At 42.0% G+C, this 15442-nt stretch overlaps 1 protein-coding gene across 6 annotated transcripts in view; it reads left to right on the forward strand.

The window, feature by feature from the left end:
- LOC136156201 (protocadherin alpha-C2) overlaps positions 1-15442 on the forward strand; it is a 126387-nt gene that overhangs the window by 92255 nt on the left and 18690 nt on the right. For all 6 annotated transcript variants that reach the window (XM_065918722.1, XM_065918723.1, XM_065918725.1 and 3 more), the window contains exons 2-3: positions 822-880; positions 3825-3913. In XM_065918722.1, coding sequence (XP_065774794.1) covers positions 822-880; positions 3825-3913 — 148 coding nt within the window. The remainder of the gene's footprint in view (positions 1-821; positions 881-3824; positions 3914-15442) is intronic.

The raw sequence follows: 15442 nt of genomic DNA on the forward strand, positions 1-15442 counted from the left end.
AACAAGGTCAAACCCTGCCACGGCTTGCTTTCCTCTCCCTTGTATTCCTCTTCGATCAGCAGAAGAGGCTGTTAGCAGTTGTTGGCATTGTGACTGGGCATATCCGTCCAGGGTCAAACATGCTGCAGTCTGCAAAGCCAGCAGCAGATTGCAGTGCTCTGCAGTCCAGCGAGGCCAGCAGAACTTGTGTAGTCCTGTGCCTGTCATAAACTAGAATACCAAACGGGGGATGTTGCCTTAATGGGGCATTTGAGGGCAAAAACAATGAAAACTTTTCCTGTTTCAGAACAAACTGTCCTGCCATAAGTGCTGCATTAGGAACATAGACCTGTGTTTTGTTTTTTAATGGAAATATAGTTTATTTATAATATTGTATTAGCTTCAGGTGTACTGTGTGATTCAGTTATACATATGTATTCTCTTTCAGATTCTTTTCCATTTTAGGTTGTTACAAGATATTAAATAGAGTTCCCTGTGGTATATAGTAAGTCCTTGTGGTTTATCTATTTTATATATACACTGTAGTGTGTATTTGTTAATACATAGACCTGTTTGGAGCAAGGCAAAGCCAAAGCTGGTCCTCACAGCATCATTAAATTCAGTTTTCCATGATATTTAATCTGTGCATGGACCCTGATGAACTAATTTTCTTCTGAAGTGCTGTATGTGTGGATATCATCTTAGAGTTGCATATGAAATGGCAACCTCAATATTTTCAATAGATGCATGGAGATATTTAAGAACCAACTTACCAGTGAACATCATCACTAGGAGATCATTGTTTTGCCATATTAACAGAAACTCCTTTTGTGATTTTGCAGCCACGACAGCCCAACCCTGACTGGCGTTACTCTGCCTCCCTGAGGGCAGGAATGCACAGGTATGTCTTTCCCTCCTTCTTTTGTCAGAAGTTACTGTAACTGTGTGAATCAGATAAACTCTAGTCTTCACAGGCCGGAAGCAGCTGTCAAAACTGACATGCCTAAATACGTTGCCAGGGGAATACACTTATTTTTGTCTCCGTATCTGGAAGTGGTCAGTGCCAAATGCTTATTAAGTGCTGCCAAATAAGAGTGCCCTGTAAAGTCACAGACAGGCAGCTGTGTACCTTTTTCTCATGAAAATTTCTATAAGGATGTAGTTTGAACTTCTTTTATCCTTTTTCTATCTATACTTTCTGACCCTCCCGTAAAATGATAACTAACACTGATGCTTTGGAACTTGAGTATATTGTATAATACATGCTTATGTTGTCCACCTTGGTTTTCCATCACACATTGACTCTTATATCCTATTAGCCACATAATTGTTATTCTCGTCCATGTTCACCCTTATTAGCATCTCTTTATCTTTTCCATCTTGTTGCTGTCTTATTGCCTGCCCTCAGTGGCATGGACTCCTCAGAGGATAAGCCACGTGAAGGGCCTTTATTGAATATCTGGAGACCAAATCAAGCTTACTTTTAAATTAATCTAGAGTAATAGCATTACTCTAAGACTCAGATTAAATATAATTTTGCCTTCTCTACTTTGTCTCTTTGACAGTAATTGATTAACTATCATTATTCCCAGACCTGATCTAGTATTCATGCTACAGGGCCAAATAAAAGATTCATTATTTGTGAGTGTCTTTGGGAAACCAAATGGAGAGCGCCAAGCAACTAATGTTCACTACCACCAGAATCATTTAGTTTTAAAGAAGAAATAAACTCCAGAGCTAAGCCCCTCAAAATATCTGGGCAGCTTTTGGGTAGATCTTTAACCAAATCTTGATCAATTTCTAAAGAGAGAGTTTACAGAGTATGTGTTGAGTTAATGAAAAATTGGCTTTAACCCTTTAAAAATGTATTAAATTCAAATAAGTCAGTATATTCCCAACCATTTTATTTCACATTGAGCAGAAATCATTATATTAGGTGCTCTTTCTGAACAAGAAGTGATCAGTTGAAGACTGAAGATCAGTAGGTTAGCTTGGTGAGACACTGCACTAGAATCTGGTCATAACTTTAGGCCGGAAACACTTGGGCAGATGCCATTATACTAGGTTTAAGAAATATTCTATTTGTTAGAAACTATCTTATGCTTTTTCCTGCATCTGAGCTATTGTGGTAGACTATATGATAGGAAAAATTATAGTTTATGTTACCAACTCTTTATCTCCCAGTTGAATTATACTTTATTTGAAAAGTACCAAAGCTATAAGATTCACCTTTAAAACTATATTAAAATAAAATGCTAAAACATATCACTTCCTTATTCCATTTTCAAGTGAAAAAAAAGCCATATGTGCTTCTATTCAGGTTTCAACTAAGATGTCATAAGATTCAAGTAGGATAAGAAAGGAAATAAAAATGAAAACTAAAAGTTATTTATTCCTCACAGTGTAGTACATGGAGCGTATGTTAAGTTGTGAACTTAAGTAATACTCATCTTTTTCACGCATATGCTTGGCTTCCTGACCTTTCTAGCCTCAGATATTGTGTACCTGTCCTTTGAAAATTCTGCTTGAGCTGAGCTGGTTCCCAGGGTAGTTATATCTTCAGAGAGAATCTAATTGAATCCATATAATTTGTTGGTAGGCTCCAGCAACACCTTCGGCAGTACCTGAATGATATTAATATTTGGAAAAAAGAGAAAATTCTAGTATATAGATGAAGGGAAGAACAGCAATAGAGCAGAGCTTATTGAGTGAATTTCCACCAGATATGTTGTTTGAAGTCAAGGAGTAAGAGGATATTGGGAATTCCCTGGTGGTCCTGTGGTTAGGACTCTGATCTTTTACTGCTAAGGGTGCATGAATCCCTGGTCAGGGAACCAAGATCCCACAGGACACATGATGTGGCCAAAAAAAAAGGAAAAGAATGTTGAATTGAGAGAACTTCCCCCCATAATATTTCAAATTTGCCTGCTCTATTGAGTCACATGACCTCTTCAGGCAGTTGTCCTCTAAGTTTTACTTCAGTAACTTAATTTCCAAGGTGAATCAATGTCTAGTTTCAGAGAGTTCTCTTATCTTGGTGACGGTTTTCTTGGGTGATATTTATTCTTAGGGTCCCATTCATTCCTTTCTTCATCCAAAAAATATTGGAGAGTTTCATATGTGCTTACATTACACATACATAAATGAATATGATGTTCTCTCTGCCCATGAACAGTTTACGTTCTATCTCGGCTTACCTCTAAGGATCTCCCAGTTCATGTCTCACTCCTTTGCAGTATTTCATGTGGAGTTAATCTCTTCTGAATTGGGGTTCATGAATGGTGATAATAAACTTTCTCTAGTCCCAGGATATGTAGGGTGGGTTTTCTTTGAGGAAAAAATAAAGAATGATGAAACAGAAAATAAAGTTAGGAAATAATTGGGCAAAACTAGAATAATACTATAATTACCAGCAAATAATGTTTGTGCTTTCCTCTGTCCTACAGAAAACCCAGAAATCAGAGAACCAGCAAAAGAAACTTGGGGCTTTTGAAAATAAGCTCTCTTCATCTGCTTCAGCATTAAGATGATAAAGTGGCATTTTTTTAGCCCTCTGATGGGCTTCCTGTTAGATTTAATGAACACCACACGGCTTTAATGAAAACCAAAATTGCTATAAAGATAAAACACGTTTATCTTCTGCATGGTGTAGCAGGCAGTAAGTCAGCAATGCTTTTGCATTTTATGCAAGGTGGCTGCTCGATAGTAATTGCTTCAGTTTAAGTACGAGTAGAAATTGTGAGCTGAGTCCTGCCTCCAGAGATGCAAGCACTTTCTGAGGGTGGAAGGAGAGCTAGAAAGACATTTATGGTCTAACTTTTATTTGGGTCTGTGTGTTTACTCAGCTCTGTGCATCTGGAGGAGGCTGGCATTCTCCGGGCTGGTCCAGGGGGACCCGATCAGCAGTGGCCAACAGTATCCAGTGCGACACCAGGTAAAGACCCAGGGTCTCGCCCTTCTTGTTTGAGTTCTGGAAAGTCATCAGATGACCTGTTATTGTAAGACCAGGAATATCAGTGACTTTCTTTTAATTCTTTCTTCTTTTCCTTACCTGCGTGACTTCCTTATGTACATCATTATACACAAGTATTTTGATTTTCTTCTTAATGTACCTCAATGGTTGGAAACAGGTAACATAAGGGTGTGTGTGTGCATAAACTTCTTTTCTGTAATAACCAGGTACATGTCAAATACTTAGTCTATCTGAGCTACACAGACAAGATCTGGTGGCCTCATGCACAGAGATGACACTGTTAGCAAAGATCTTTTGGTTAAAGATGTTGGAAATCCACTCCAAGTAGTAAACAAAAGGGAGACTGATAGATTGATAAATAGATAGACTGATGAAATGGAGTTTCTCGTGGAAGTGGAAAACTTGTCAGAACCAAGGCACCACTCTGACTTCAAGTCTCAGTCAGGCCTCCTTTCCCGACATCTACATCTTTCAGTAGACTGACTTTTATTGCCTTGACGTGCACGTTGCCAAACATGACCAGTCTTGCAGTTTCTTAGTGCAGAGGACCAGTGGGAACTGATTCCTAATCCAAACTTTCAGGAAAGAAGATCTGCCAGATGACATCAAGAACCCAGTGGCTGGGTGAGCATTAAAAAATTTCCCCAATTCACATTTCCTTATTTTCCTTATCTTGCCCAGTCACTAAAGCAGTGTCATATAATGTAAATATGGCTTTGGAGACCCATCCTGGTGGCAATTTTCAGAAAGGAACAAATATAGAGATTCCAAATATTGTCTAGCATAATCCTCTATAAATAGAACATCATTGTGGTGATAATAGTTACTAATTTTTGAGACACACTGTATCCAGACACTGTGCCGTGCATGATCTTATTTACTCCCTGAGACAGTCTTGCATGGGATTTATTATCTCTCTTTTACATAAGAGGAGCTAGAGACACAGAGAGGTTAAGAAACATACCCAAGTTCACATAGTTTGTGGTAGAGGTAGGATTCAAACCTAAGTGTGCCTAACTTCTAATCCAAGTGTCTCTAATTCTTCTATTCATAGCATGGCTGGCTTGCAAGAATCCACCCAAATTCAAACACACACATATATATATATGTATATTCACATGCATAACAGATTATATAAGTGTATGTGTAAAAAGTTCTTTCCAAAAATAATCTGGTGCCTTTCAAATGATTAGGCTGTGCAAGTAACATGTGCAGCTAAGGGCCCATTTTTGCTGGCAGCACTTAAGAGTTTTCGTTGATTCTAATCAGCCAGCATTTGCTATTTATGAATGTTGTATAATTCAACTAAAAGTCACATTTGTCAAAAAAAACAAACGCCTAAGTTAAAGCAATTCATTAGAGAGCTAATATTCCAGATGGCAAGGAGGAGAACATAAAATAGTTCATTGACAAATTTGCAACCCCAGTGCCAGTGATGGCATAATGTGGTGGAGAAGGAAGTGGTTTTAGACTGCCAAGCGTTGCAGGATGGGAGGCATCTGAGAGGTGAGAACTGCTCAATCAAAGCAGTGCCATGAAATCATGCCCTACCATCCTGCCTCCATTTCAGGGTTTTTCTTGTTCTCATAGAGACTTTGCAGGTCAGGCTGGTGAGTCCAGAACTAACTTTGAATACATTCGCCCTTTCATTGATGGTGCTAGTTGGTGTATATTCCTAGGCACGTGGGAAATAGGAACTGTTTATAGATTATTTTATCTGCATCTGGCCCAGGACTCTCCTTCAAATTCAAAACGATGTTAAGAATCCATCTTTTTAAAAAAAAAATGACTGAAGTATAGTTGATTTACAGCTGTACAGCCAAGTGATTCAGTTAAACATATACATACGTTCTTTTTTATATTCTTTCCCATTATGGTTTATCACAGGATGTTGAATATAGTTCCCTGTGCTATACAGTAGGACCTTGTTGTTTATCCATTCTCTATGTAATAGTATGTATCTGCTAACCCCACACTCCCAATTCATTCCTCCCCTAGCCCTGTTCCCCTTTGGCAACCACAGGTCTGTTCTTTTTGTGTGTGAATCTGTTCCTGTTTTGTAGATAAGTTCACTTGTGTCATATTTTAGATTTCACATATAAGTGAGATCATATGGCATTTGTCTTTCTGACTTCCTTCACTTAGTATTATAATCTCGAGGTCCAACCACGCTGCTGCAAATGGCATTATTTCATTCTTTTTTATGGCTGAGTAGTACTCTATTGTGTGTATATATATATATATATATATATATATATATATATATATATATACCACATCTTGATCTATTCATCTGTTGATGGACATTTAGGTTGCTTCCATGTCTTGTCTGTTGTAAACCATACTGCTGTGACACAAGGGTGCATGTATCTTTTTGAATTATAGTTTTATCTGGGTGTTTGCCGAGGAGTGGGATTGCTGGATCATATGGCAACTCTATTTTAAGCTTTTTGAGGAACTGCCTTACTGCACCAATTTACATTCCTACCAGCAGTGTAGGAGGAAGGAACCCATCTTCTTGACAGAAGATAGAGAAGGAGTCGCCATGGCTTCCCTTCCCTACTCTCCTGACTCCTCTTGTATAATCCCCTTTCTTCAGGGCTATCCCTGGCTGTTGACTCATGAGTCACAGTTTTCATGGACTGAGCTGGACAGAGCTTCTATCTTCCATGGGTGACCTCCCCATACTTTTCAGCATACCTCTGCACCAGTGATGGGACATCAGAGAGATGCTCCTCTGTGTTCTGCTCTGTTCTTTTGGTATTTTAGAGTTTTAGGACTCAAAATATGTTCTGCACTGTTTGGAGGGAATACAGGATAAAGATTTAAGATTATGGTTTAAAGTCAGATCTGAATTGAATTCCAATTCCAAACTTACTTGCTGGGTGAACGTAAACAAATTGGTTAAATTCATGTTTTCTTTGTTACCTTATCTGTAAATTGGTTATAATAATAACACCGATTTTATCCAGTTGTCATGATAACTGAAGAAGAAAGAGCTGAATATAGCGCTTGACATATAGTATTAATAAATGTCTAATCTTTTCACTCTTTTTTTTCTGGCATACTTTTGTTTCTTGTAGTCTTTGTTGTGGCCTTGGATGGTAGCATGGTGGTCAACATTCAGTAGTTCTCACTTCTGAGCCCAGATACAGACCCTCTAAAGTAGTCTGGACCATCCTGACGTCTGTACAGTCCCGTTACACCTCGCCGCCCAACCCCAGCCACTCTCCTGGAGAATTCATCATCATGCTCCAAAACATTTGGTTGTTTTCATTCCTGAGTACAGCTTGTCTTTCACGGATTCTGCTGCCCTTAGCGCTTCATGATGAAGGTGTAGTTGCTTTCAAAAGGCTTCCTCCTGGTGCCCGAGTCCCCTCACACTTGTGTCTGAGAACTTCTCTGGAAATAGCACCTTCTCACAGCAACCCCAGCAACACACACAACCAGCCGTGAGAATGAAGAGAGGCCTGCTGTGACCCAGTCCTCCTTTGCATGTGTTCTTTGTAGTTGTTTTTCCTCCACTGATGAATCCTTTGGCTTTGTCATCAAACTGTTCATTTATTGTCACAGTCCACAGAAGCTGAGGCTAAAATGCCACGCTCTAAAGGGGTCAGTGGGGACATCACCAGGTGATGGTTCCCGCAGGATAAACACGTCAGGCGTTAAATCTGCTAATCCCAAATCCTGGCGTCTTTCTCCAGCCTCACTTCTGTGTGAGCAGGCCTGGACCACAGGCTTCTTATTTCCTTAGCAGCTCAGTGAGACTGAGCTCCCGCCCCAGCTCCCAGTTCCTCTTCAGATGGAGGACGTGTGGGGGAGGGGCATTAAAGGGCCAGCCATTCACACTTACAACTGTTTTAACGTTCTTAGTGTGCAGTCTCTGAAGAGGGATTAATGAGTGCCCTCTTGTGACAGTTCCTAGAGGGAATCCCAAGAGATTATGAAAAGACAGTCTGTACCTTCCAGAGAGCCAGTCTGGCTTCGGGGTCCCTGGAGGCTTTGCTCTCACACTGGTTCTTCCAGGTTCCTCTTTCCACATTTCATGGGATCTCAGGACTTATTCAAGGCAACAGTACATTGTTTTTGGAGTGGGAGATATTCACTGTTTTCAAAAAGAGCTCAGGGAATTCCAAAAGGCACAGCACTGCCAAAGATAACATTATAGCTTTTCAAGCAACAGCCCCGGGGACCTGGGGCTGAACTGTGAAAGGTTAATTAGGTAGGTGAGGCAGCTCAGGCCCTGAGGCTTCTTTAGACAAGCTTAGTTTAGAGTGACTGCACTGGGCTTCTCAAGGATGGTTCCCAGAGCCACACTGACAAACACCCGTCAAATCCGAAAATCTTGGGCGGAGGCCCAGCCATCTGTGTTTTAAGGGGCCCTCTAAGCGACCCTGATGAACTCTAAGGTTGAGGACTGGTCGAGAGTTGTGGGTAAATATTCCTGAGGTTGTCTCATACCTTTGGAGGCTTAGAAACCATGCAGTCAAGGCCTCTCTTTATGCGTCTGTTTATGATTCTTACTAGAAACAGTAAGCCTTCCACATATCAAAGGTCAGAGTAACCCTATTTGAAATCTCGCTCTTCCACTCAGAGGTTGTATGTTCCTAGGACTGTTTTTTTTTCTGAGTCCCAGTTTCTTTCTTTTTGAAATGGAGATAATAGTGTCTACCTTATAGGGTTGATGCATGAATTAAATGAGACAGTACACACATCTGCAGAGCCTGGAGAGCAATGTTTAGTAAACGATGGTTATTTTTAGGATTTTTCAAGGTATGAGTCTACCTTTCAACGTCAGAATTTAGGTCTGAGTTGTTCTGAGTAGTCTCTGTGGGAAGGCTTTATTATAGAGCAGACTTTTAAAAAAGCACCATTTTGTGCCCTCAGGGGATTGTTTTTGCCCTGGTTTGCTGCATCTCTTTACTCTGTGGAAAATGGACAGTTAACGTGCCCTAGTTTTATAGGGAGATTCATGCTCTTATTTGTCTTAGGGATTCCCACCTCCCTGACAAAATCAACTCCCCATGGAAGGTCTCCACAGAGATTTCATCTTTGATTCTTCCCCAGAAAGAAGCCATGATCCTTAAATTTGGGGGAATCCATCTAGGAGCACTGCCAACATGAATTTTTCCACTTCATGAGTGACTACAGCCTAAGGCCTTGTCCGAGAATTTAAAAAGCATGCTGTTCCACTAACCTGCTCACCCTCAACTTCTGCTGTTGTCATGGCAACGATAGTCCTGGGAGATGTGTGCATATCTTTATCAGGGAGAAAAAAAAACGAGATCAGCGATCTATGTGGGTGGGGCAGCTCCCTCCCATCAGGTATCCTCCACTCTCACCTTGCATCTCACAGTCCAGGAGTGCCATATTGCCTTAGGGTCACTAGTAGCTGAGAAAAATAAGTCCTTGGATAAGATACACTTTTACTCCCTTGGTGGTGTGGAGCTCATCAGGTCTGTTGGAGTTCTCTGTGTAGCTTATCTTGTGTGTTCTGACCTGGCCTGGAGGGCCTGAGCAAGGTGTTGTGAGAAGGGGAATTAGAATCCTCTACCCAGGAGAAGCCAGAAAGTTTGTCTTTGCTAGCTCCATCTGTCTGGTACTTTCTTCAACTCCTTCTTAAAGAGCACTTGGTACCGCACTTGGCACCTTCTATTTTTAATGGTCATGTAAATAAAAAACTAGAAGGAAGACTTCCTGCTTTTTCTGAAAAGTTTCTGTTGAATAAATAGATTCTGAGATAGCTCTTTCTCTCCACCCTGTATTCCCCACACTGCTCTCATTTTTCCTACATCCATTCTTCCAGGCTCAATAGGCAGAATACAGTCAGGGTTGGGGCCATGATACATAGTAAAAGAATTTCTTCCTTGTCGGAGGCCCACAACAGATCTTGTGCCTCCTGAAAATGGAATCCCTTGTGCACTGAGATGTGTGCTCCTGAGCATATATATATTTTGGAGAGGGAGAGTGTGGTGAGGAGGGAGGAGCAGCAGGAACTATTGCCTTAGGCCACAGTTTCCTTCAGCCCGACAGATGCAGAGAAGCAGCTAATGCAGGGCCGGGAAATGGAGGCTCATTACAGTTCCCTTGGTTATTATTGATCCATCTAACGAGCCTCAGGAGGAGTGCAGTCTGGTTCCTGCAAACTTCATCATGAGAAACAATTTTTGCATATGTCTTTAGAGAATAATACACTTCATTCTTCTTTTATTTGAGTGTTGCATGGAACAGGAGAGTTTCTGAGTAACCTTCCCTTCTAGCTTTCTCTACACACTGTCCTTGGTGGCTGAACTTTTAAGTCCCTTTTTGAAAGGGAAATTCAAGTTTCTGCTGGGGAGATGTCCAAAGACCACAAGGAAGGGGGCGTCACCAACTCTGCTACCTGACTTGGCTCAAAGATGACAGGCCACCTGTGTGTTTGAGAGCTTTGTGGGGAAGCAGAAGTGTTGGGTGAGAGTCCACACTTCATTCTGTGGGACAGATTTCTTGGGTTGTATGGAACTGGTGGGCTTGGAGCTCCTCCCTGGGAGGTGCTTGGACAAGAAAGACCTATTTATGGCCAGGGTTGAGAGCAGATGGGTAGCAATAACTTGTAATGCCTTTCAGCTTTGCAGCTCTCGCAGGCATTGCCCTCAGCCTCACTGATTCTAGTGAACTGGAAATAAAAGCTAGTCCCCAGCAACAGCATGGATCTTTAATGACAAATATTTTCAGAGCAACTCACCCCAGATTCCAAAAGAACTTGAAAAGTTCACTTTCTCAGAGGCAGTCAACTTTGCAGTTGAGAAGGTCACTGCCTAATCTGGAGAAACACATTCAGGTCAAGCACTGGCTGGAGACCAGGGGCCTCTAAGGGAAGGTCATAATAGAGTTCAGTGCCAGGGGGCCTGGAAGTGAGCCTGTGGGTTGGAGAGGAGCCCCTCTCTGCCTCAGCCCTCAGAGCTTGTTACCCAGAGTCAGAGAAAGGACAAGGAGCAGAGATGGATGCCGTGTCACTCCCAGCTCAGTGAGACCAAGAGCTTCCTCGGCAGCTCCCTGCCTAGAAGGGTCTGACTCCAAGGCATTGGGCTAGGTGAAGGATGGGAGAAGGCAGTCGTGATGGCAGTACTAAAGGAGATAAAGGGGGAAAAGGTGCTTGTGCTTAGTATTAAAAAAGGAAATGGAGAGCTTTGTAGAAGTCAGATTCAAGAGGTTAACTATAGAAGGTTAGGATAGGAAAAGGTAACTTTCATGAAACCAAATTTGAATCCATAACATAACAGAAATAATGAGAAGTCTGTTGTTACTAGAGTTGTGTCCTTTAAGCACTGAATACCAAACAGAGTACCCTAAGCCTCTAGATTATAGCTGCAATTGCATGTGAAAAACAACCAAACAAACTTCAAAAGTAAGTACAGCCTGTCCTGTACAGAAGGTCTGAACAAACAAGTTTGTTGTTGATGGTCCAAGAAAGCCCGCCAGCTTGGATTTACTTCCAACATCGGCCCAGTCCCGTGTCCAGAGCTATTGCTCTAGGGCGACATCATGGGCCACACTGTGCAGTCAGGTGACATTCCCGCTCCTATTTTCTTCAACTCTGCATCATAGATACTGTCTTGCCCAAGTACACATATGTTATATGTGTTCCCTTGATCATTTGCTGTTACCTAAAGGTCTGTGACAAGGCTAGAAGCTTCAGCCAGTGTAAATGGCTTACATTAGATGCACATCAAACTCCATGTTAGAGTTTTGTGGGGAGAAGGGCATCACTGGATGTGTAAACAGACTGAGGTGGATGCCCTTGAGCCTGGGAGCTTGGCACCATGTTTGATGAGCCAAGGAGAAGTCCCCTTCCCTCAGCTAATGCCTATTTGTAAGGAGATGTCGAGGGTCATTTGGTGGGCCTTTGTTGTTGAAGTTTCAAAGTCTTTAAATCCCATCCTGTTGCCCCCTTGGGCTGTGGGAAATGTATTTTAGAACAAGAGAAAGGAAGACTTGATATGATAGCTATTATTTATTGAGAACTGTGATAAGCACTTTATATGCCTTGCCTACTTAAACAAAACAGAAATTATTATTCCCTTGTTCTATATTAGGAAAATTGAGGCTCGTAGGAATTAAATGACTTCCTTATGTTCATCCTTTTTTACATCTAGTGTTTTTTGCTCACTGTTACATTCCCAGTGTTGAGCTAGCTGTCTAGTACATGATGTGCTTAATAAGTATTTGTTGAAGTCATCAGTGAATAACAATGGCTAAGGCAATATTTGAACCCATGTCTGCCTGCTTCTGAACTCTATGCATTAAATGACACACTGCAGTTACTTTGTCCCACTTGCCAGGTGAAGGGAATAGTTTGGTAATTTGGAGAAAACTGTTCACTGTCGGGGCTCCAAGGCAAACTGTCGGGATCTAATTACTTTCCCATTTCTGCTGGAATAAGGCCCCACAAACTTTGTGACTTAAAACAATACAAATTTATTGTGTTACAGTTCCAGAGGTCAGACATACAAAATGGGTTTTACTGTGCCACCATATAGGTGGGTTCCTGCACTATGTAACAAGGATCTACTTTCTTTAGTTTCCAATAACACGTTCCTCATTTCCATCTGAGCCCTCACTGGCAGCATCTTTCAAGACCTTATTTCCACAACAGTCTATTAGTGACACTTAGGTATTCCCCAAGACAATGTATGTTTTCCCTACCATCGTCCTCACTTCTGAGTCCTCTCTAGCAGAGTCATAAATGTCCATATTTCTACTAACAACCTTTTCAAGGTAATCAAGACAGTTTCTCCATGCTCCTCAAAATCCTCAAATCTCTGTCTGTTGCCCAGTTCCAAAGCCACTTTTACATTGTTAGCAATTTTCACAGCAACAGCCCACTTTCAGATCCCAAAATCTGTGTGAGTTTCTATGGCTGCCATAGCGAATGGCAAAACTAGGTGATTTAAAACAGTACAAATTTGTTACCTTATAGTTCTGGAAACCAGAAGTCCACAATGGGTTTCCCTGGATTAAAACCAATGGATTTGTAAGGCTGCATTCCTTCCAGAGGCACTAGGAGGATATGTTTCCTTGTCTGTTTCAGCTCTCAGAGGCTGCCTGCATTTCCAGGCTCAGTGGCCCCTTCCTGCATCTTCACAGCCACACAGAGCATCTGCAAACCCCACTCTCTGACTCTCCTACCTCGCTCTTTCCTTCATGAGGACCCTTGTGACTACATTGGGCTCACCTAGGTAATCCAGGATAACCACTCTAGCTCAAGATCCTTAATTTAATCACATCTGCAAAGTGCTTTTCTTTCTTTCTTTCTTTTGTTTTTTAACCATGTAATATAACATAGTCATAGGTTCCAGGAATTAGGATGAGGGCTTCTTTGTCATTGTTTAGTTGTCCAGGCGTGTCTAACTCTTTTTTGACCCCATGGATTGGGATTTCCGAGGCAAGAATACTGGAGTGTGTTGCCACTTCCTCCTCCAGGGAAATCTTCCCAACTCAGGGATCAAACCCTCATCTCCTGCCCACGTCTCCTGCATTGCAGGCATTCTTTTTTTTTTTTTCCACTTATTTTTATTAGTTGGAGGCTAATTACTTTACAATATTGTAGTGGTTTTTGCCATACATTGACATGAATCAGCCATGGATTTACGTGTGTTCCCCATCCTGAACCCCCCTCCCACCTCCCTCCCCATCCCATCCCTCTGGGTCATCCCAGTGCACCAGCCCCGAGCACTTGTCTCATGCATCCAACCTGGACTGGCGATCTGTTTCATACTTGATAATATACATGTTTTGATGCTATTCTCTCAGATCATCCCACCCTCGCCCTCTCCCATAGAGTCCAAAAGTCTGTTCTATACATCTGTGTCTCTTTTTCTGTCTTGCATATAGGGTTACCGTTACCATCTTTCTAAATTCCATATATATGCGTTAGTATACTGTATTGGTGTTTTGTTTATCTTTCTGGCTTACTTTACTCTGTATAATGGGCTCCAGTTTCATCCATCTCATTAGAACTGATTCAAATGTATTCTTTTGAGTAATAGTCCATTGTGTATATGTACCACAGCTTTCTTATCCATTCGTCTGCTGATGGGCATCTAGGTTGCTTCCATGTCCTGGCTATTATAAACAGTGTGCAGGCAGATTCTTTACCGTTGAGCCACTGAGGAAGCCCGTAGACGTCTTTGGGGCACTGTTATCCTGCCTGTCTCAGGATCTTCCATGAGGCGGAGGTGGCTCTGTGTGTCTCTGTGTGTGTAAGTTTCAGTGTAGGTGAAGGTAAAGTTAGGTGCAAATTAGGACCCTGAAGAGGGTGTAGTCAGTGTAAACTAGACTTTAAAGGCCTTTTGAAAGCTATAAATTGTCAACAGTGTGCTGGAGATGAATTCATCACCCCCTCCCTCTCCAAATCTTAGCTAATTAGGAACAGATGCATAGGACCAACTGAGAGAATCAAAGTTCAGAATCAGGCGTGTTATTGGTAAAGAAGTTCTGGGGACTGTGACAGGGCTTTCAAGCTCCTGAATGCAAGGGAAGAAAGTCAAGAATGGAAGAACTCTCACTTGGTGAGGAGGGGCACTTGTCCTGGTTTGATTACCAAACAGAGGCTGAGCTGGAGCAGACAAAGAATTAGGTAAGAGCTATGTCATGAAAGAGGACTTCTCTGATAGCTCAGTTGGTAAAGAATCCGCCTGCAGTGCAGGAGACCTGGGTTTGATCCCTGGGTTGGGAAGATCCCCTGGAGAAGGGAATGGCTCCCCATTCCAGTTTTCTGCCCTGGAGAATTCCATGGACTATCCATGGAGTCCCAAAGAGTTGGACACGACTGAGCGACTTTCTCTTCACTTCAGTTCACTATGTCATGAAAGAACAATAACTTTTGATGTTAACTTGGCCCAATCAGGAAACACAATCTGAGGAATTCCCCAGCAGTCCTGTGGTTAGGACTTGCTACTTTCACTGCCTGATTTGATCCCTGTTTGGGGAACTAAGATCCGGCATTGCAGCCTGCGGCACAGCAACAACAAAAAAAAAGGGAAATATAATGCATTTAAACTTTAGCTTATGATAATCTCCCCAATGAGACAACTTTTCTGAGAAGAGTAAGTAAGAAAGTGGAGCTAAACGTGAAAAGTCCCTTCCTAGCACACTGCTATGAGGTTGGGAGGACGGTTGGTGGGTGTTGCCTCCTCTGTGGGAAGAGCTGGAAATGTGGAGAGAGGCGGAAAGTCCCCACTCCATTGTTATGTTAAGGGCTTTGACGTACTGTTTTGTCCCAGGCTTAAGAGTATTTTCCCAAGAGTCATGGAGCAGTCAGGAGAAGACAGGCCTCTTTGGGTCCATTCACAGGAAAGAGTCAATTAAAGGCTTGGCAGAGAAGTCACTGCCCCCAGGGTGATGCCAGGAGTTAGGGCACTGCCCATCCTGTGTCCTGTATGTGTCTAGCATCCGTGTCTAGGTGAAAGCAGATTAAAATATATACCTAGGACTTTCTTGAAGAAGAAA

Source organism: Muntiacus reevesi, chromosome 1 (assembly GCF_963930625.1).
Source record: "Muntiacus reevesi chromosome 1, mMunRee1.1, whole genome shotgun sequence".
Classification (NCBI taxonomy): Eukaryota; Metazoa; Chordata; class Mammalia; order Artiodactyla; family Cervidae; genus Muntiacus; species Muntiacus reevesi.